Source organism: Xyrauchen texanus, chromosome 4, assembly GCF_025860055.1.
Source record: "Xyrauchen texanus isolate HMW12.3.18 chromosome 4, RBS_HiC_50CHRs, whole genome shotgun sequence".
Classification (NCBI taxonomy): Eukaryota; Metazoa; Chordata; class Actinopteri; order Cypriniformes; family Catostomidae; genus Xyrauchen; species Xyrauchen texanus.
The window spans coordinates 9,487,565-9,511,254 of NC_068279.1; the positions used below are offsets into that span (position 1 = coordinate 9,487,565).

A 23,690-nucleotide genomic window follows, 5' to 3' on the forward strand; every position below is an offset into this window, starting at 1 on the left:
GAGAGTTAACATACATGCCTGTATATGGTGTAAATGTAGCATTTTCTCTGTCACCTTCAGATAATTGATCTTATCATTTATTAAATTATAAGTTTTCTTGTTTGATTATTTTTTATTTTTTTGCATTTCTGTGCAGACATCCCAAAATAGTCTGATTGATTTGCTAACGAGTTAGCATTTCATAAGTATAGTTTGTTCAGTTAAATACTGTAGCAAATACCCTGTATATGAGCAGGGAGCTTTTTCGGGCCTTTGAAAACAACTTGCAGCTAAAATATGTGTGCAGTCTTTTTTTGCTATTAGTGCTATACAGCTAAACGAACAAAGTCAAATAAATTATAATGAAGTTATTACTTATGGAGTAATAAGGTAGTGCGTTTGTGCATGTGTGTGTGAGTTTGTATTTGATGGGTTTGAAAGAGAGAAATTTAGAAAAATGTTGCAGCTCTCGTCAGAAGTAACATCGCTTTAAAATCGGCAAGATGTTTGTCGCCATATTCCCATTATAAACCTTAACAACTTTTTTTTTCATCCCCACTGAGATGCAGGAGTGCGCTGACATGACGACTCTCTCATGAGTATGTTTGGGCCTTAAGTGTGTGTGTGTGAGAGGGGGAACCTGAGGGTTTTTCCCACTGATATTTCAGATAATATAGAAACTGTTGTACTGATAAAGTGTATCTAGCGTTGATACAGCTCAAGCCTTCAGTGCCAATTCGAAAACATAATTTTAGAACTAGCAACGGAGTATGCACTGCATTTCTCTCTCTGTGTGTGTGTGTTAAAGCGAAACAGGGGTTGGGGGTAGCGCAGTGCTTTCCACTACAGCTATGTGAGGCTGATGAGGGTGAAATACATTGAAACATTAAAAGTTATTTTGGGTAATAGTCTCGACTTGAGTCTCAGTGTGTGTGTGTGTGTGTGTGTGTGTGTGTGTGTGTGTGTGTGTGTGTGTGTGTGTGTGCGCGTGCGTGTGTGTGTAAGTGCGGGGGAAACTAGGGAGCGTGAGTCTCTTTTTAACCAAAATTGAAATAAATGTAGGATATTTTAGACATTGTTTGAAATTCTTAACCGATTTGCTTTAACCAATGACTTTGTTTATATGGTTATTTTGTTATGGTAGCCTGTAGGGCTCTTTGAAATAACTGGAATAATTTGGCGAAGTGATATGGAACCGTTATGCAGTCAAGACCTGGAACTACTTTATATCCGTGCGTTTACTTGAAAAATAATTGCACACCTTAGAACGTCCATGAACCAATCAGAATCAATCGTAAAGCCACTTCTGATTGGGTAGAATTCCTTTAGGGGTTGGACTGAACAGAAAAATAGCTAAATTCCTTGCATTAATGGTTTGAAAATGACTCGGGCATAAGCTTAAAGCCATAAGCTAACCATTGTACAGATTGTGCAGTCGCTACATATAATGGATTGAATGCTGGTAGATTCCATAAACAAATTATTTATTTGTTTTATCCTACACTAGAAATGGCCCTTGCCAATAGGATTCGAATGCAGGCTGTGAAGGAACATATCATTGGTTTCACCTGCTGAACAAATACACCCCTTCACTGAACCTGTCTAGTCAGTCCTAGTCTGCATGAGATGAGTCGTCTCGTTCATGAGCGAACTGAATGTACTGGTACACTCGTTCACAAACTAAATAAGTGAATCACTCAATCATCTCCTTCATGAACAAAGATCTGCTGACTGACTAAACGAGAGGAGGCGTGACGTTCGTTCAGTTCGGCATGTGAGTCAATCACATTCAACAAACAATTAAAGGGGTGAAATGCACTAAGACACGTTTATAGGTATACACAAAACATGATCCACAATTTGTATATGTGTAATTACTGAAGACCATACAGTTAAAATGACTTGAATTACGAATGGAAATGTTGTGTTTTGGTGCACAGTGTAAGATATTTAGGCTTCTCTTGAACTTTTTCTGTCTTGGTAAAAATGTATCCCAGCATTTTACAAAAAATTGGAGAAATAAGACCTGCCATCTGTGGTGAAAACAGTTATGGTAATTAAATACATTTTTAAAGTGTTGTACATTTTGTAGACATGCAAATTTTAATAAATGATAATTGGTTTGGTTCCGGCCCTGAATGACTCTTGTTTAAAATGTAAAAGACGGTCATTTGGCACCCTTAACTGGCACAAAAGTTTAATTTGCAGAAATGGTCAATGAACAAATCAATGAAGGAATCTGTACAAATCTTTTAGGAGAACAGATCCAAAAGACTCAAGTCACCAGATGAATAAAAATGATGGATTTGATTTTTACCAGAATGAATGCGTAAAGAACGTAAGATATGTACAGAGCTGTACAGTTTTCCATATTGTGTCAGTTCCATGAGTCTTGCTTTGAGAAGCTATATAGGTAGAATTCTTTTGTTTGGTTTTGCATGCTAATATTATGCATAAGTTCAGCCAACAAATGTCTATGTCACTTGCTCAGCTGACATCATTATTTCATCTATTCGATTAAGATCATTTTGATAAATGTTGCAACGCTCACCTAAATTCATGAGATCAGGCTGGTTTGCTTACAAGCGTGCACTAGCAACTAATGTTTATTTTCCATAAAACACAAACCATGGAGGTTGCCTGTGACACCAGCATGTTTAGGCATGTAGATCAGGGCATAGTTAAGAGGATTGCTTTATGCCATTATGCTTTTAACAGGGTCGGTCATTAATCAACTAATATGTCAATGTAAGATGACGTAAAGTAATAGCTACTGTAAATAAATCAAGACATAAAATAATACACGAATATGAGGCAACATATGTGCACAAATGTGTACAGAGGCCTTCTCTGCTTTATGAAGCGACTTATTGAAAATGCAAAATTGACATGCTACGCATCTCACAATGCAAAGTAATTCTACATGGACGTAATTAACATTGAGCTTAAAGGGACAGTACACCCAAAAATGAAGAAGAAAGAAATGGGTTCAGAATGAGCAAATAATGACAGAATTGTCACTTATGGGTGAACTACCCCTTAACTATCCATACGATACCCTATGAAAGATCTCAGAAGCTGTGTACGAATGGCTTAGAAAATGTGACTGTGGGAAAGCAATGTATATCTTGACTTCTGAAATATTCAAATGAGAGCAAACAAACAAACAACCAACCTGAACAAAACAAATAAACTAAATACTTGTGCTGTTAAGTGAAGTGGAGCAAGAAAAAAACAAGCTATTGAATTTCCATCCAAAATAAAGAAAACATGCTGCTAATGCACCTGAGGCTAAATAATGTGACTTCACTCTGGAAATGGAATGGAAGAGATTAATGGATAAAACTAGATGTTCTGTAAATATTGAAGAATGTTTTGAGCATGGAGGAATCTAAAGTCAGTAAAAACGACCCAGAATTTTTTACATTTGCTTTAAAATGCTTTACAATTATTTGAATACTATAAGCATTTACTATTATTTATTATACTATATATTTATATTTACTATTTCTGAGGCCCCAAGCAACCAAACAATTTCGAAAATGTTTGCTTAAAGAATTATAAATGATTTTAAAAGCATCCTGTCAGCCATTGTAGCCAAGTACATTCAAAATATTTAATGAAATACAAATCTAGTTAAAGATAATAAATACATGTTTTCCAGTTTTTCCACAATACAGTGATAAAAAAGCAATACACATATTTTTACAAAAACAAAAAACAGGGTGTGATTCACTCACTAACATTTTGGAATTCAGTTGTTATTTATTATTATAAACCAACAATTATTTATTGTTGTCCAGTTAGTAAAATATGATACAGTATTATTTTTATAACTCTGAGGATTTGTTGTATACAATACTCTTATTTACTTTTTCACCTGGAGGCGGCAGTGTATTGTTCAACATGTTGTAAAAGGCTGTATTTTATGTAAGCATCGTAGGCAACGTTCATAACAGTATTGTAACAGTAAACATACAAGGCACGATGGCCCCTCAGCACACTAGAGCAGAAGGGGGAGATAAACTGCAATGTTTGTTCCCCCCTTCTGCTCTTGTGTGCTGAGGGGAAGCCTTCAGCAAAGCTCTTGGTGCAGAACAATCTGAAATATTGCTAAACATTGTAACAGTCACCTCTCTGCAACCTGAACTTGTTCAGAACATTAAATCTTTGTGACAACTGCGCTAAAAACAATCAAGATGCAGCACAATGAATGAAACAGAAGTCTAAAAATGTGCCGGTGTCCTGAAAATATATGCTCACACCATATCACACTATCTGATCGGTAGTCAGACTGTGATGCACATCCTGATTATCTGCCTCATTATCTGTCTGACAAGATGTGCAACTTAGGTTTTTAACACATTTCATGCTGTTGTAGTAGTCTGGCACCAACAATCATCCATGCGAATAGATTATGTAATCAGCCAATACTGTGGCAGCAGTGCAGTGCATAAAATCATTCAAATACGGGTCAGGAGCTTAATTTAATGTTCACATCAACCATCAGACTGGGAATAAAATGTGATCTCAGTAATTTGGAGCATGGCATGATTGTTGGTGCCAGACGGGCTGGTTTGAGTATTTGTGTAACTGCTGATCTCCTGGTATTTTCACACACAAAAGTCTCTAGAATTTATTCAGAATGGTGCCAAACACTAAAAACATCCAGTGAGCGGCAGTTCTGCAGATGGAAATGCCTTGTTGATGATAGAGGTCAACAGAGAATGATTGGAATGGTTTGAACTGACGAACCACTCTGTATAATTGTGGTGAGAAGAATAGCAACTCAAAATGCTATTCTGAGATGTGGGTTGGCGCTGTTTTGGCATCACGAGGGGACCTATGCAATATTAGGCAGGTAGTTTTAATGTTGTGGCTGATCTGTGTTTATAGATAATTAGATGTAATTGTTGAACAAACATTTGGGTCTTTAGATGGCCAGACTGTCCCTGGAGCTTATAGAGTAAATAAACAGTTATACTGTTTAAAGAATTAAAAATGATACTGTATGTATTATTATATAAAATGTAATGTATTATTACATTAAATTAATGTAATTGTATTTTTATACATCATATATGATATATACTGGCGACCTGTCCAGGGTGTCCCCCGCCTTTCGCCCAATGTTAGCTGGGATAGGCTCCAGCCCCCCGCGACCCTGTACACAGGATAAGCGGTTGACGATGGATGGATGGATGGATGGATATATGATATATATCAAGTATGATATGAGAGGAAAGTATCTACTGAATTCTGAGATGCAATAAAGAAATATGTTTTAACTAAAATATATTATAAAAATATGTGTATAAAAAAATAAAAATAATTTATATATAAAACTTAAATAAAAATGTATGTACATTTTTTATATAAAATAATAATTAAACAATAAAAATAAATAACACCTTAAAATAGTATATAATCAATTTGTTCATTAAACATCAATTAGAACAATATTTCTTTCAATAAAATTGTACTTAATTGTCCTACCAACAATGCCTGCATAATGCCTAAAGAGGGAAAGTAAAATATTGTTGACTGTGTAAGTAAATTACATAAACAAATGAATGAATGTCAGTTTACTGTATATAAGTAAATGAATGGAAGACATTTCATAAAAAGTTAATACAAAATGTGACTCATTGTATCAAGTGATCATAATGAGAGATCATGAAGCTCAGACGTCTTACATTTGCAAGTAGTCTTTCTGGCACAGCAGTTCGGTAAGCATGAACAACGACAAATGTTGCTTTTGTGAAGATTAGCAGCACTAAAGGAATTTGTTAAAGTAATTAACTTCATTAATAATGAGCTATTGGTGTTTGTCGCTAATTAACTCAATGGTGCCTACTGACATATTTACAGAGCAATTAGCCCCTGATTCTGCATTACACCACTGAGTGTTGTTTTTATGAAGACATCAGAGGCATGTGCCTCACATAAAATAGGAAGCTGCCGAAATAGCTGCAAACGGGACTAGAGATTTGATTTATTTTCTTTGATTTGTTTTGTGACTCCCCCAAGGATTGCCAAGATGTGAGATTTGTATTCTATCTACTGTCACATAAGAACAAATTTAGCCATGAACCACCAGATTCTTTTACACAAAAGTGTAAGCTACATGTTACACTATTATGGAATGATTTTCCGGACATTATTCAAAAGGAATTGCAAATTGTATTTGCAATTGCGTTTTCAATTTGTGGACGCATAAAATGTGACATAATCCAAACGCAATTGCAAATCGCGCATTACCGTTTGCGTTTTCGTTTAAGCGAACGCACAGTGACTGCCAGATTTCAAATGGAAAAGCAAAGTCCGTTTGCAACTGTGTTTCCCATATCTTACGAGTTTTGGCCCTGTCATATTTAAATAGCAATTTCAATTACCACGTCTGCTTTTTCACTTTCTCAGCGTCGCGTATGTAGCCAGCCAAAACTCAAATGGAATACTAATTCCCTTAGTATTTCCATATCATTCCATATTACACACTGTGGCCCTGTTCAAAATTGTGCCCTGATATGGACTTGTTGGTCTTGGAAGTGGCTACTCACAGCTAGGTGCAGAGTCATTGATAGTCCACTAGCACTGTAAAGTGATGCACCGAAATCTGTAAGATGGCATTACTGCATGATTATAAAGAATGCATACTATCTTGAGTTCTGACAGTTTTGCACATTTTGCCCTACTAATACGCACTTTACAGCAGATTACCCAACAGTCCATAAGGCAATAGTGTAGCTCAACTAGTACATATTGTGAAAATGAGCGGCAACCTGCTCTCAAAGAAACAATCAGTGGATACTATAGCCAAAATTATTGCAAAATTACATTTGGTCATGCCATCATTGTCATGTAAGAGACATGCAGTTGTGACTGATCTGAAATTAACACTAGATAGCACTACAAGGCTTTAACTATGCATTTTAATTAATTGCTCAGACTGAAATCAACTATGTACTATTGACTGTATGATATGACTTCATAAAAACATATTTTTCACTCTATTACTCACCAACCGCTGTTATGATATCAAAACACTTTTCATTTACGTATGATTTGAAAAATTATACATTTTAATTGTCTTGTCAATGTCTTACAGACTCACCTGCATATAAACACTAATTACTATATCGTTAGTTTGCTTGGTAGATCACTTGATTAATTGATGAATCTTAAACTCAATACTCTGTAACGTTGGCTTTAAATTCATCAGCCAAAGCCAGGGACAGTGAAAGTTGCAAATTAGACATGGCTACGAAATGGCATGTATGTTTCTGTAACATGCAGTACTTTGTATTGTTTGTTATATCAATGTTCGATACATTTGTCATTTTACAACACTAAACGGTTAAGGTTAAGTACAAGATTACAATAAAGAGGTGATGCTCTGAACAGACTCTCATTTATTTTCAGACTCTATTGACTAGGTCAAGACTGTTAGGTTAGGCGTTACGTCTTCCTAATTCAAACCGCCATCATAGCATAATTCCACCCTTGAACCTTGATCTGACTGGTCTAATTGTAAGGCATCAATGGCAATACTCAGTGACTGTAGCATTTCACTTGGAAATCAAATAAAGCAGGCTACGTCCAGGCTGAAAGTGAAACAGCAGATGTGGTGACTGACAATTGTTATTCACATATGACAGGACAATAACACTGTAAGATATAGAAGATCACTAGTTGCAAAACGGACTTTACTTTTCCACTTGACAATCAGCAGTCACTATCTTCTGATATCAAAACACTTTTGGTATGATGCATGACTTGTAAGATGATACCTTTAATGTTTGCATCATATAACCAAACACATTAACCAGCTTATTCAAATGCAGTCAGATTGCACTGTAGATTTACTGATAGAGCATTGCAATTGTGAAACAAAGGAATGTGGTACAAGTTCTGGAGAGCATGCGAAAGTGTCAAAGAAGCACCACAAAATGACATGATTGTTTCAGCAATTGCATTTTTTGTGTGTGGATTTTCTCCCCTTTTCTCCCCAATTTGGAATGCCCAATTCCCAATGCGCTCTAAGTCCTCATGTTGGCGTAGTGATTCGCCTCAATCCGGGTGGAGGAGGACGAATCTCAGTTACCTCCACGTCTGAGACGTCAATCCACGCATCTTGTGTGGAGGCTTCACGCTATTCTCACGGCATCCACGCACCCCATGAGAGCGAGAACCACATTGTAGCAACCATGAGGAGGTTAACCCAACGTGACTCTAACCACCGTAGCAACCGGGCCAATTGGTTGCTTAGGAAGGATTCACTCAGCACACTCTGGATTCTTTACTTGATGAGCTACCCAGGCCCCCACCAGCAATTGCATTTTTATCTCACATTTGCTTTTTATGACACTATAAGTTAGGTTTAGGTCAAAGGTTTAGGGTAGGGAGGTAAGTTTTGCTGATTTAAAAGCAGAAGGAGCATTAACAATATCAAAATTATTATTAATTTCATTACAAGTAAAACATTTTAAATGTAATTACTAAATGCACCTTTAACTCAATTTTAGTGCCACATAGTGGACATTTCATCTCTGAACTGCTGAGATTCATGTGAGAAACCCTCTAATATCGTCAAAAATGTTACCACAGTCACGTAACTTTCATGAGATGCATTGAGAACAGGGCCTGCGTGATGCTGCTGTATATTCACAACTAGTCTCATGTGGTTCTGTGTTTGTCCTATGTTGATTTATGTAGCACCATGGTCCTAGAGGAACGTTGTCTCGTTTCGCTGTGTACTGTACTAACTGTATATGGTTGAACGACAATAAAAACCACTTGACTTGACTAAAAAACAAGACTTAAATATTATACAGTACATGTTAACATGAGACAAATGTGATAGCATCCCTGTCTGTGTACAGTTAAATTATATATTCAACTCCTGTCATGACAATGTGACCAGTGACTTTCGATAAAAATGCGAAAAGAAAGAAGCGTGATCTGTCGTATCTGTGAAGTATTGTTTCCATGGAGAAAACACACAGGAATTGGAACTTCATGTGTCTTGGACTCCCACTTTTCAAAAGTACAATTTAGACAACTTTACAGCTCAGATCACACATTTTCTACAGAAGAATTAATATAAGTACTTTAACAAAAACAACAGCATTACATTTCTGCTGTTAAACCCTCCTGAATACATTGCACTTAGACATCCATTAAAAGTGCATTATTTTAAACAAATAATTTTTTTGTTTTTACAAACCGATGGACCTCTAGTATGCCACAGATGGTGTCCATGGAGCTGACCTTGTATTAAACCCAGAATATCATATTAAACACAGGATAATAGTTTCAACCTAACTCTACTAAGACTGTTTTATAGAGAGCCAGATTTCAATCAAATCCATCCGATCAACTCACAAGTTCTCTTATCCTTGCTGCTTTCTGATATTTCCTTAAAACAGTTTCACTCCACTCACTTGCTCTCTTTAAAATGTCAGGCTTTGTGGAAAGGGTCAATCTGTTTATGAGTTCAAACTCTGGTTATGGACACTAAAAGGTTTGAGAAGTCATTTTAAACAACTGTATGTCATATGACAGCATCTCTTTTTACTTAGTTGATGAATGCTCTAGAAGAAACAGTCAATGGCTGGTCCATCACGACTGCTTAGGTCTCATCCAAAAATATCACAAAGTGCAGCTTTTAAGCCCAAGGTTATGTGTACTGTGGTGAGACACAAAAAGGACTTCAGTTAAAGGTGTGGGAAAGGAAAGCCTAAGCTGAATTCGGGTTTTGGTCCAGTGTTTGCCAGCAGTGTCTATTGAATGTGCACACTCACAAACGGCAACATGTAACTCCCAATAGGAACATTCAAATATACTGTATATGCCCATCTATATTTTTCACTGTACTTTGTTGTAACAGGAAGCAAAACATTATTGCATTTTTTGTGCATTGTAATATGAAATCTTATGAATGAATCTCAAATGAATGAAATCTTATGTTTACAATTGGATTGGATTTCAATAGTTTTTCGTCATTCAGGACACAACGCTTATGTAACATTCAAAATTTGTGATATGTTCTGTGAATATCGCAACAGATAAAAGTCATTAAAAATATATTTTAAAAAGGTAAAACGAAGTTATAGACAGGCAGCAAATTTCTTATTTTGTTTTAGGTATTTATGACTTAAATCTGTTTTGTTTTTTTTTAACAAGAAAGCACATCTCATATTTACGAACCCATTTACAATATGTGGTTTGAAATCTGATTAAAATCTGATTTGGTATGCGTCTCAGTCTGAATGTCTTAATCATATATCATTAGGATTTTTTTGTCATTCGTGATGCAACAGGTCCACTTCAAGAGCCAATTCAATTGAAGAGATGCTTCAATTGCCTGTTTATTAATTCTCTTTAAAAAAAGACATTAGTAATCTCACATGTGTCTCCTGTGGTTTCAGAAGACATCTCATCACAGTCACAAACTGTGCTTTGTCGAGACACAAAGTCTGGAATCAAAGTTTTCAAAATGAACTCAAACTTTTCTCATTAAATTACTCTTACTGTATGCCAACAATTGTCATATGTTTATTTCTCCCAAGGATTTTTATTCTACTTGAAAGATTTGAATAATGAAATTGATTATAGTGATTATAGTGCTAGAATTGGTATAAACCCCGTCCTATGATTCAGCGCTCGGATTCAGAGGCTTGGACAATTTTGGATGAGGTTATCTCCAGTTTAAGTTTGATCTCTTTTTGCTTTGGCGAACAAAGAGATCATTCATTTGCAGAGCAAGAGATTTCGTTCCTCATTTGGTTTATGGCTATAGGATGCTTTTATGAAAGATTTTGTTAAATCTCTCGTACGACTGTGCTTTCCCTTAACACTTCTAATAGGACTTACCACAGCAGCTGGAGACATGAAAGGAGAAGCTCAAACCTCATGTCCTGTGTGGAATAGAACTGAATGTCATGCTGAAAAGACTTCACTCACTTGCTGGAGATCATGGAGGATGGTCACCACTTTGTAAATCGGTTCGGAGTGGAGCTTCAATAAATTGCCCTTTGAATGTCTCTGCGTTGTTCTGTCTTTTCTGAGCGCTGAACCAAAAACAGTTATGAATTTGCACTTTATAAATTGACACCATTATTAATTTTATACAACTCCAATTTAAGTTGACCTCTAATTTAGATTTAAGCTCTAATTTATTTCTGATCATTCTTTAAATTTGATCTTTTTAAGTTATTGACTACTCTGAATCATCTTAATTTTAATTATCCTTTCATTCGCTTAGAGTCATATGCCAGCCGAATAATTACATAGATCTCACGAACACAAAATCGTCTGTCCGTTCATAGTCAGAGGTTGCAGGGTTTACCAATATCATCTTGTTCGGCCGCCTACTGTTTGCTCATAACCAGATAGTTTTATTTAGTAATGTTTCATACAACTTGCTAAGATGATGATAAGCAGTGACTGGCAGTCTTGCTTGGTTTTCTCCTATTCATAAGCTCCAGTGATGATCATTGTCCTGGACATAAGTTTGCGGTAACAAAAGGTGTCCCTTGAATCTACCGGTGATAAATGATTTCGGAGGAATAAAGAATAAATCAAAAAGTAACAATTTATTTGCCAGGTAGAATTTAAAACATAAGTTACAAAATAAATCAAATTTCACACATGGTCAGAATAAATAAACATTCCTAAAAATAAAAGACAAGTCAAAGAAACATACCTGGGATTTAACCTTATTAACGCACAGGAGATCATTTAAATTATAGGTAAAGGAGGGGGATAGTCCTCCAGAATTATGCAGTATTTGGCAAAGACCTTATAACTTTTTACCATTAGTTTTACCAACATGGAAAAGAGACCATTATACCAGTCGCACAGAGACCTCTTAAATGATATCAAACACATACAGTTTCATTCTTTGTTTTCATGGTTTTCTTTCTTACATTTTCACATATACATCTTGTGTGTCTGTGTGTGTGCCTTGTGGGGGAGACAAGGGGGAGAGAGAACAGCTGGAGTTTGTGGGGGTAGAATGAGGATGGCAGGATGTCTCAGGTGGACAATGTTCCCCAAAGAGGGAAGCTGGGTTTTTCACACAGTGATGTCTTTGTTTTCTCAGATGCAGATCATACTTGTGAGAGTTTTTCCCAGATGTCTTTCGGTGTTCCATTGTGGGTTACAATTCTCTTGACACCTAGCCTTACACTCTTATCTTGATAAATTGGCCACAGACATAGCAAATGTGTCTGCCGAATGCTTGCAGCCTCTTGATGCCATCTCAGAAAAATGCAGATATGTATCCACTTAAGCAGCTGGAACTAAACTGAACTGGTGGGCTTAAGGCCCCTGTATTTATACTACTATTTATATTACTGGAAAGATCTAGAAAGTTCTAGAAGTTACTCCAAGTTTTCTCAGCACTGAATCTATCTGGAATGTTCTGGAAAATAGGCAAATTTCAAAATAACCCTGTCATGGTCACAAAAGCAAAGTTTGTGGGGAATAATAGACATTTTCTATACCTTTGAGGCATAACACTTACTACCCTGGAACCCATAGGTTTTTATTTTGTGTAAAATAAAAATTGTCACAAGGTGTAATCTTCCTGACAGAAGCATCTGAAACAAATTAAACATAACTGAAGCTTTAAATCTTTAGTTTTTTGCACCTCCATTTTACTTCCTTTCACTTTCAATTCATATTTTAAGATGGTTGTGCTTTCTTGTTCTCAATGAAGCTCACACGTGGCTTGCTAAGAAATCAGACTTACTGAGGATTGAGGGGTTGCACTATGTGAAATCATATCGTAGCATTTTCATTTTTTTCAGGGCATTAGATTGGTCTTAAACAATGCCAATGTGGTGAATTTACAATAATAGTTTGGTTAAAAGAGATGAAATGATGGCAAGAATTTGTAATAAAGGTTAAAAGGTGAGACAAATTTGATCTTACACCCTTAATTTCCTGTTCATTAACTCTCTTTTAACCTTCACCTGAATAAAAAAAAGGAACAACATTGCAGATAAGTGATAAAAGGGCATTTCTTTAAATAAGAATACAAAATAATCTAAATAAAATGTTCTTAGATTAAAAAGAGAATTCTGCTTTTATTATACATAAATAATAACCAAAGGGCTAACATGGAAATTCTTAGAAGAACACAAAATTGTCTGGTTTAGTTATCATCTGAAAATAGCCACTGTATTTCTCCCTGACCTAAAAAATGACTGGCTGTTGCTCAGAAGGAAACTCTACAAACCACTAAAGCTTCTTATTAAAAAAAATAGAGACAGAAAGCAAATAATTCAGAAAGACACAGAAAAATGAAGGAGAATACAAATGGCATTAAATACTTCAGTTATGTTGTAGCGAGCCCATAGAAAGGGAGTGAGAAAGAGAGAGAGAGCTGGGCTGTCTCTTCAGGGAAAAATCATTCTTGCAACTCCTTTTATCCTATCCAGGAATCACCACAACATTGCCGTGGTGCCGTATTCAACTTAGTTTGTTCCAGATTCTTTCAGCCCTCTGCAATCGTGGGATATCATCACATGTATTAAAAGAATTTTAAAAGACTTTTTATAAGAATAGTTCACACAAAAATGAAAATTCTCTCATTATTCACTTGATCTGCGATGGACTGGCGACCTGTCCAGGGTGTCCCCCGCCTTTCGCCCAATGTTAGCTGGGATAGGCTCCAGCCCCCCGCGACCCTGTACACAGGATAAGCGGTTGACGATGGATGGATGGATGGATGGATTCACTTGATATGGCCTGATGCCATCCCATATGTGTTTGACTTTTTTCTTTTTCCAGCAGAACACAAATAAAGATTCTTAGAAGAAGATAGAGCTCTCTCAGGTCCTTATAATGCAAGGAAATGGGTGGCAGCAGTTTCACAGACCAAATGTCACATTTAGGCAGCATAAAAGTAATCCATGCAACTCCAGTGGATCAATGAATGTCTTCTGATGCAAATTGATATGTTTGTGTAAAAAAATAATATTATGAACTTTTAAAAAAAGTGCCATCAGTCGACGCATCACGTAGCTTTCGCTGGACGTAAGCACTTTGGCGAGTTGCTCGTGAGAATTTGGAACGGCGCTTATTTACAACAGAAAAACTAACGTCATGCGAGACTTCGGCCATTTCAAACAGTATCAGAACCCTGGACGGAAGCGCCGATTTAAAGTTAAAAACCTTTAATTATCGACTTGTTTCTCACATAAACCTATCGATTGGCTTCAGAAGACATTCGTTGATCAACTGGAGTGGATTACTTTTATGCTGCCTAAATGTGACTTTTGGACCGTCAAAGTACTGGCACCCATTTACTTGTATTATAAGGACCTGACAGAGCTCTAACTTCTTCTAAAGATCTTCATTTGTGTTCTGCTGAATACAATCATACACATCTGGGATGGCATCAGGGCAAGTGAATAATGAAAGAATTTACATGTTTGTGTGAATTAATGAGCAGTTTTCTTTCCTGTGTTTTCCTATTGAAACAGAATGTTGGGCGGGACACATCGAAGATGTATTTTAAAATAGCTAATAGAGCTCAACAGTGCCCACCCACTCTTGGTTCCGGAAGTGTTTTCCCCAACTTTTTCCATAGAGATTTAACAAAATCTTTAATAAAAGCATCATATAGCCAAATGAACAAGCTCTGAGAAAATTTGATTTGAAGCAAAAAAAAAATTTGAAAAAAAAAAAAGTACTTATTGAATCACTGCAAATGGCGTAATCAAATTTAAAATGGAAAATAAATTATAAAACTACTGATATTAAGTTGTTGATTATAAGTAGAGAAAGGATATATTTGAAGTTTGTTGCAATTCGATTTTTAGACAAAAAATATTACTTTGAGAGTGTAGGGAGACCAAATTGATTTCGTCACCCACAGTTCGTAATGAGAGTGGACGGTCTCTACAGAGCTCCTTTGCTATGACTCTTATTGGTGGATCTTTTCCTTCAGGATCATGGTGAGGTAGTTCTTCATGTAGATTTCTGTAAATGAAGTTAAAACAATGCAAACTGATGGCTTTAAAAGGAACTTATACCATTGACTATCAACCTCAGAGCTCAGAGTAGGTCTATCCTTAAAGTTTTATAAGCTATTGTTAAAAATCATTGAAAAAAGTACTATTTTTACTTCCAGAGCCTGATTGGCAGGTGGCATAAATAGGAGGGAAACGATCAGTCTAGAGACAAATTAAAAGGTTCATAAGGAGAGTACTAGCATTTAGATGGCCTTCAAGCTAACTAACATAGACTTAAAACCACAAAACAATAATTATAATATCAAAACTAAAATTTTGCTTTGCTTTCCATGATGCAGGGAATATCACGGCATGTGTAGATGATGCAAAACATGAAAGTATCTTCAACCACAATGTGCGGATATGAGCTCCTAACCCCGAACATAGACGTCTCCCAGGCTGCTCAGCTTGTCAGACATTTAGCGGGCACCTTTCTCCAATGTGCGGATATTTTTAGTTACAGTGGTGTATGATTTACATAAGTTAGTGTGATTGCTGTACTTTTCACAGTACGATATACTATAACACAGTAAGAACAGTTACATACAGTGTGTTATAACACAAAAAAAAATATGAAAAGTACCATAAAAGTAATCTGTATGACTCATTTCCTAATAAGAGTGTGTTGGAAAGAGAGAGAGAATGTCAGCGATGATCAACATAGAGGTTAAAGTCTAAGGCAGAAATGGAAAGACAGAGATGACAAAGATATTAATGGGTTGATATAGAGGAAGTTTGTGTAAAGAATAGAGCTTGAAATGGAGGAGGAGGAAAAAGGGAGCAGTGGCTGTTCTTAATGTCTTTCTATCGTTGTTTGGTTTTATGTCACTCTTCATCAGTTCCATGTGAAGGAAACCTGTGTGCATTATCCTGCCACATCTCGCCCTCCCCTAACCTGCTCTCTTCCCCATGTTAGCATGGACTTTATCCTTTAACTCTCCAAATAAGACAATGAAACATGGAAGTAACAATATATGTAAATAATATACAAGGGTTGCTCTAAAAATATCCAGACCTAAGTGAAATGTTAAATTCTGATATGGTAAATGTGATAAATGTCATATAATCAAAGAGAAGAACATCACTGTACGTTAATATAATTGTGTGAATCTTGTGACAACCCATCAGTTATTGTAATTTTGAAATTGAATGTTCATATTACATTTATTTTAGGACCATTATGATTTTTTTGTATTATTACATTATTTTCATGACAATTAAGCACCCCCTTTTTATTATCAATGTCATTACTGTAATGTGAAAAATAACTATATATATATATATATATATATATATATATATATATATATATATATACATATATATTTTCAGTAGTTCACAAGTTAATGTAATCCTGCTTTGAGGATAGTGTAAACGTGTGTCACTCGCTGTCCTGGGCAAAGGGCTCGAGGCTTAAGGCTTAACCTGAGCTCAAATACCCCCCAAAAGATGCCAGAAAATGGGACAGCAAGCTGTTGTCTATGGAGCCTTGTATTTGAGATAAGGCAAAGTATTTTACGGTGCCTCTTGTACCCCCCAGAAATGAGCGTGAAACGATTAAATTAATTTGGGGGGGAGGCGCTTGCTGAGCCCTGTGTGAGGTGGGCATAGGTGCCAAAATATGATAGAACTAGCAGGGGCGATAGTAGAGGCAGCCTCGCACTAGTGGTTCAGCTTGGAACCTTGCTTTTATATTCCAAAATGTCAGTAATCAATATAAAAAAGTCATTTTATTCATCACACTACTGCAAATGGTGCTCTTATAGTATCTATTAAATCCAACTCTCAGGCACAAACCTTATGCTTAAGTTATGAAATGACTCCTATTATGTTGGAAAACAATCTACAAAGCTCCAAACCATAAGATGAAGTTAATAAACATAAGATTACAGTATTCATCTGGGCGCTCAGTTTCAGATGCCTTCTAATTTCAGGACAAACCAACTTTGGCAATGAAATGACAAAAAATGACTTTCGTATGCACACGCAATCATGTTTCCTGACATTGTTTCACATATGCAAAATGTTACATTCAGGCATCCGCAGATGCTATGTTTATCATGTTACCATGTTTTCTATTGGCTCAACACATCCCTGAGCAGCACAAATGTGCTGTCTTGGTGCCGCAGCTGCGGCATTTTTCAGGCCGTGCGACTAAACATCCCACTACAACACAAACAGTGCAATGCGCTGTCCAAGCTCAGCAACTGTGGCATTTTTCAGGCCATGTGACAAACTCCTACTACACTTCAAACAGCACACTCGCTGTCCAGACTCAGTCTTGGAGCAGACTCAGTCGTGGCTGTGACATGGCATGGAGCAGACTCAGAAGTGGCTGTGACATGGGATGGAGCAAACATGAACAAAAACACATTAAACGTGACAGTCTTGATCAAATTGAAGAGGTTTTTAATGGGGTTCAGGCCTGGAGATTGGGCTGGATATGACAGTCTTGATCAGGTGGTCCTCCATCCACACCTTGATTGACCTGGCTGTGTTGCATGCAGCATTGTCCTGCTGGAAAAAACAATCCTCAGAGTTTGGGAACATTGTCAGAGCAGAGGGAAGCAAGCTTTATTCCACGATAACCTTGTACGTGACATGATTCATGCGTCTTTTACAAATACTAATCTGACCGATTCCAGCCTTGCTGAAGCACCACCAGACCCCTCTTACTTTTTCAACCCCATCCTTCTGACCTGTCATAAATCCACCACTCACATTCAGGTCTGGTATCATTCCAGTATGTAACACCCACTTTAGCCTTACCCTACTTCTTTCTCATTGAATATCCTGCTTCACTTGATAATATGTCACTTTAAGGTAGTATTATGGGTTGTGAATGATTTATCTTGACTTTAAATGATCGTTTCATGTCCCCTATCCACTATAAAAACAAAAGACGGTCACTCATAAAGTATTTTTTCATTTAAAAGTGGAAAATTGTAAACTGTGTCTGTGGAAAGGATTAAATTGACAGGTCAGACAGCATTTTCCAAATGACCTAGAATTATTATTAAAGTTATTGTAGCTTTGCAACCTTTCCACGGTGCCCAGAGAATCAATAAACCAATGGCTGGTTGACTGCTAAGCCTCTTAGAGGGAAGCTGGAATCATCTACTCTATGCAGATGATGAAGTCTAAGCCAGAGCTGGTGCCATGGAAATTCAAATCTATATGGTTGAGCTGTCACTGCATATAGGGGATACAGAGTTTCAGGAATTTTATATCAGCGTTACTCTTGTGCTAAATCTACACACTCTTTTGTCACTGGCATGATTTTTACTGGTGTGATGGAGAGAGATGGTAAGATGTTGAGTCTATGATAACAACAGTAGGGTAAACTGTCACGGTGATCGTATATGACCTTTAACGGACACTGAATCAGTCAAATCTGTGTTTAGGTCTGACTATTTAGAATCATAATCAGAATGAGCTTTATTGCCAAGTATGTCAAGCATGTGCATACAAGGAATTTGTCTTGGTGTCTGAAGCTTCCAGTGTACAAACAATAAAGCAACAAGACAGAGATAATAATAATAATAATAATAATAATAATAATAAAAATAGAATAAATTAAAAAGTGTGTAGAAAATAAGAAATAAAAAAGAATTTATGGAATACACAATATATATAACATACGTATGTACAATATACAAATCCAAATACAAATCTGTTATATACATAAGCAAGGGAATGTATTGGCAGAAGAGGTATGGAATGTTGGATAAATATAAATAGACTATGCTGTGTATTGCACATAATTATTGCTCAATGGGGTAGTTTTAACTGTTTATGAGATGGCTAGCCTGAGGGAAAAAAACTGTTCCTGTGTCTGACAGTTCTGGTGCTCAGTGCTCTGTAGCGCCTGCCAGAAGGCAACAGTTCAAAAAGGTTGTGGGCTGGGTGAGTGGGGTCCAGAGTGATTTTTCCAGCCCTTTTTCTCACTCTGGAAGTGTACAGTTCTTGAAGGGAGGGCAGGGGGAAACCAGTAATCTGCTCAGCAGTCCAAACTGTCCTTTGTAGTCTTCTGATATTTGATTTCGTAGCTGGACCAAACCAGACAGTGACTGAAGTGCAGAGGAAAGACTCAATGACAGCTGAGTAGAACTGTATAAGCAGCGCCTGTGGCAGGTTGAACTTCCACAACTGGCAAAGGAGTCCTGTGAAAGGTCATACAAGTCCTGTGAAATGGTAGTGCCCAGGAACCTGAATGACTCCACTGCTGCCACAGTGCTGTTTAGAATGGTGAGGTGAGTCAATGTTGGGGTGTTCCTCGTAAAGTCCACAATCATCTCCACCGTTTTGAGCATGTTCAGCTCCAGGTTGTTTTGACTACACCAGTGAGCCAGCCGTTCAACCTCCCTTCTGTATACAGACTCATCTCGGATGGGGCTGATGGCAGTAGTGTCATCTGCAAACTTCAGGAGCTTGACAGAGGGGTCCTTGGTGGTGCAGTCATTTGTATACAGGGAGAAGAGTAGTGGGGAGAGCACACATCCCTGGTTGCACATATACTGGAAATGAATTTCCCCTGTCTCACTAGCTGCTGCCTGTCTGTCAGACAGCAGGTGATCCACTGACAGATAGATAGTTTAGTTTAGATAGTTATATTTATATATATATATATATATATATATATATATATATATATATATATATATATATATATAATACACTCACACAAATACACAAAGAACAGCACAAAAAATACTTTATGGAAAACGCGTTCTTGCAGTAAGTGTCTCCTGGGACCCGGGGTCAGATGATGATGATGGTAATGAGAAGCATTCATCAAATCTTCAAGGGCTGTAATCAACTGCTCTTTAAATGCACTTGTAACATTTGATTTAGCCATGACAGATGCCATAGCAGCATCAAGGTCTGTTTTCTCAGCAGCACAAATTGTGATATTATAATTGATCTTCTTTTCCATGTGTTTTTCTAAAATTCTGTGCTACCGCTCATCAGCTCAACTCAAGTGGGTGCTGATTGGTTTAAACAAGAACTGTTGAGGCAAATGCAATTTGCACCACTGCAGTCTTGCCTCGCTGTACTGTGCCCCTGATGTGAACTTAATTTCTTTAAAATGCTAAATGTCTTGTTTCATTCTCATTTGCCAATCAATCAACTTGTAAAGTACCACCCATTGTCTTATTGAGCAGAATTCTAGGAAACAAGAGTTGTAGGCGAGTTAACAAAGCTGCAGAGTATTATTTGTGATCAAGGTATACATTTTTTATTTGTTTTGCCCACTAGCCTAGTTTTACCAGCCACTTTAATGTATACATGTATGTATGTATATATATATATATATATATATATATATATATATATATATATATATATATATGTATATGTACAGCTCTAGATTTACTATTTATAGGTATGTGTTTGAGTACAATTAACATTTTTGTTTTATTCTATAAAGTACTGACAACATTTCTCCCAAATTCAAAATATTGTCATTTAGAGCATTTTTGTTTTTGCAGAAAATGACAACTGGTCAAAATAACAAAAAAGATGCAGTGTTTTCAAGCCTCAAATAATGCAAAGAAAACAAGTTCATATTCATTTTTGAACAACACAATAATAATGTTTTAGTGAAGAGTTCAGAAATCAATATTTGGTGGGATAAAACTGATTTTCATTCACAGCTTTCATGCGTCTTGGCATGCTCTCTACCAGTCTTTCACATTGCTGTTGGGTGACTTTAGTGTATGCCACTCCTGGCACAAACATTCAAGCAGCTTGGCTTTGTTTGATAGCTTGTGGCCATCCATCTTCCTCTTGATCACATTTCAGAGGTTTGTACGTGGCTTGATTCATGCGTCCTTCACAAAGACAAATCCGCCCAATTCCAGTCTTGCTGAAGCACCCCCTGATCATCACCGATCTTCCACCAAATTTCACAGTGGATACCAGACACTGTGGCTTGAAGGCCTCCAGGTCTCCATCTAACCATTAGATGATCAGGTGGAGGATCGGTGATGATCTGGGGATGCTTCAGCAAGGCTGGATTTGGGCAGATTCATCTTTGTGAAGGACGCATGAATCAAGCCACATAATGTTTGGTTTACTGTCACCTTCCTGTTAGCTTGGACCAGTCTGGTCATTCTTCTCTGACCTCTGTCATTAACAAGCTGTTTTCACCCACAGTCGTATGGATTACTTTTTATGATGTCTTTATGTGGTTTTTGGAGCGTCAAAATGTTGGTACCTAATCACTAGCATTGTATGGACCTACAAAGCAGAAATATTCTTCTAAAAATCATAACTTGTGTTCTGCAGAATAAAGAAAGTCATACACATCTGGGAGTAAATGATGACAGACATTTCTTTTAAGAATGAATGTCACTGTATACCTATGTATAGCTGGAATGACAATAAATAAACTTCAAACTCTTCAAACCAAAAATGTTGTAATTTTGGTATAGCGATTCTTCATCAGACATAGCAATGTTTGAGTTTAGCTATAGCTCAAGTCTGAACTTTGTTCAAAAACCTCATCTAATAATTCTAATCCAACTGTCTGATTTCTTTTTCACAGATATCTTGGCATCACCCGCCCTTTGACCTACCCTGCACGTCAAAATGGCCAACTGATGGCAAAGATGATCTTTGGCGTGTGGCTTGTATCCGCCTCCATCACACTGCCACCATTTTGCGGATGGGCGAAAAACGTCAACACTGCTGGAGTTTGTCTGATCAGCCAGGACTTCGGCTACACCATCTACTCCACTGCGGTGGCCTTCTACATCCCCATGATCGTCATGCTCTTCATGTACTACAAGATCTTCAAAGCTGCCAGGAAGAGCGGTGCCAAACATCGTTTTACCGATCTCTCTCGCCGCGATCATCTGGAAACAGTGGCCAGCGAGGCATTGAGAATGCAAGGCCTGAAACCCCAACCGGGTGTAGCCGAGGAGTGTGTAGCTCTTTCTCGTCTGCTAAGCAGAGAACGCCAGAATATCTCCATCTTTAAGAGAGAACAAAAGGCAGCTAGAACGTTGGGGGTGATAGTTGGGGTATTTGGAATTTGCTGGCTACCGTTTTTCATTCTCTCTACAGCAAGACCCTTCATATGTGGGGTCAAGTGTAGCTGCATACCAATTTGGTTGGAGAGGACGCTGCTGTGGTTTGGCTATGCTAACTCGCTAATGAATCCCTTTATTTATGCTTTCTTCAATCGTGACCTTCGCTCCACATACTGGGACTTGCTTCGTTGCCGGTACCGAAACATAAACCGACGACTGTCTGCTGTAGGTGTACATGAGGCATTGAAGGTTTAAAGTAAAAATAGCATGATGTTCCTCACAAAATATGTGGTTTGGCCTAAATTTGCTTGCAGTCAAATGGCACAATACACATGCCTGAATCAATGTCAGCATCCAAGACTTCAAAGCCACTATAATGGAGAACAATGATTGTACACCTGTTGGCTTTTTAAACGACAGTGTGAACACTAGGTTTCAAAGATACAAAAGACAGGACCAGAGCTTCATATTTCTTCAGTACACTGATATTTAGTGTATTTCATCAAGGCACTTTCTGTCAGTAGTTGTTCTACCATTGTTTATTTAGGATGTATAGGTAAACTAGGAATATTCTTGGTGAAACAAGTTAACAAGATCTGGGGCAGAATTTGTTTTTTATCTAACTATTTTAATCTGAATTGTTAATCTGCACATAAAACATGAACGGAAATGCTTGATATGTGCATAAACTCTCAAAATTACTTAAAAGTTAATGCACTGGCAGAGGTGGATTTTCTAGAGTTTTTCATGAATAAAAATGTGCATTAAGACATTGTAAACAATAACATTTTTGGAAATGTGCTGAAAAAATATTTGAATAGAAAAAGTCTTGGTTAAAATTGTAACCCCAGTTTCCTGATGGAGTGAACGAGACGTTGTGTCGAATGAAGCAACACTAGGGGTCTTTCTTGAAGGCCTCGGTTACCTCTGAACTTGAGAAAAGGCCAATGAGAAATTGGCAGACAGAATTTGCATGTCCCTCCCCCAGACATACGGGTATAAAGGTAGGTAATCATGCGCCTGTCCATTCAGGTTTTGCACTGAGGAACCGAGGTTCGGCCATTACAGTGTCTCGGTTCAGCGTCGTGGCTGGGGGGACACAATGTCTCATTCCCTCCATCAGGGAACGGGGGTTACAATAGTAACCTAGACGTTCCCCATCTGTCGCTCACTTGACGTTGGGTTGAATGAAACAACACTAGGGGTCCCTATTCAATCATGGCATTCGCTGAACCGTGTATGTGAACTGCTGACGCAGGTGCGGGCAGGCAGTTGTGTGCCAAAGCAGCAGGCTGCGTCAGACTGCATGTACCCTTCCCCAACGCCCCATAAAAACGTCATAAACTTTATAGGTTCCCGGTATCCCCGAAGGGGGGGGGGGGGGCAAGCGACGTGCCAAACATGGGAGCAGGCTGTGCCAGCCGCGCCTTTTCTCTCTCTATGGTTCTCGCATAGAAATAAAGTGGCTGGGGCATTTAACGCTATAACACGCATCAGGGAAGTGGGGCGTGGTAGATCCTACCTAGTGAGGGAGGAGTTACTACAAACACAGTGACAGGTGGGCAGATGGGACTGCCCAAGGGAGACATGGGTCCGCCGGCAGGGGCGTGTGAGGCCCTGTGTGAGTCTTTCGTGCTTCTCTGAGGAC

The 23,690-nt window shown here is 37.6% G+C and overlaps 1 protein-coding gene across 1 annotated transcript in view; it reads left to right on the plus strand.

Moving 5' to 3' along the window:
* LOC127643281 (5-hydroxytryptamine receptor 7-like) overlaps positions 1 to 22,297 on the plus strand; it is a 44,182-nt gene extending 21,885 nt beyond the window's left edge. Inside the window, exon 2 of the mRNA XM_052125951.1 lies at positions 21,556 to 22,297. Coding sequence (XP_051981911.1) covers positions 21,556 to 22,297 — 742 coding nt within the window. The remainder of the gene's footprint in view (positions 1 to 21,555) is intronic.
* Positions 22,298 to 23,690: the final 1,393 nt, after the last annotated feature.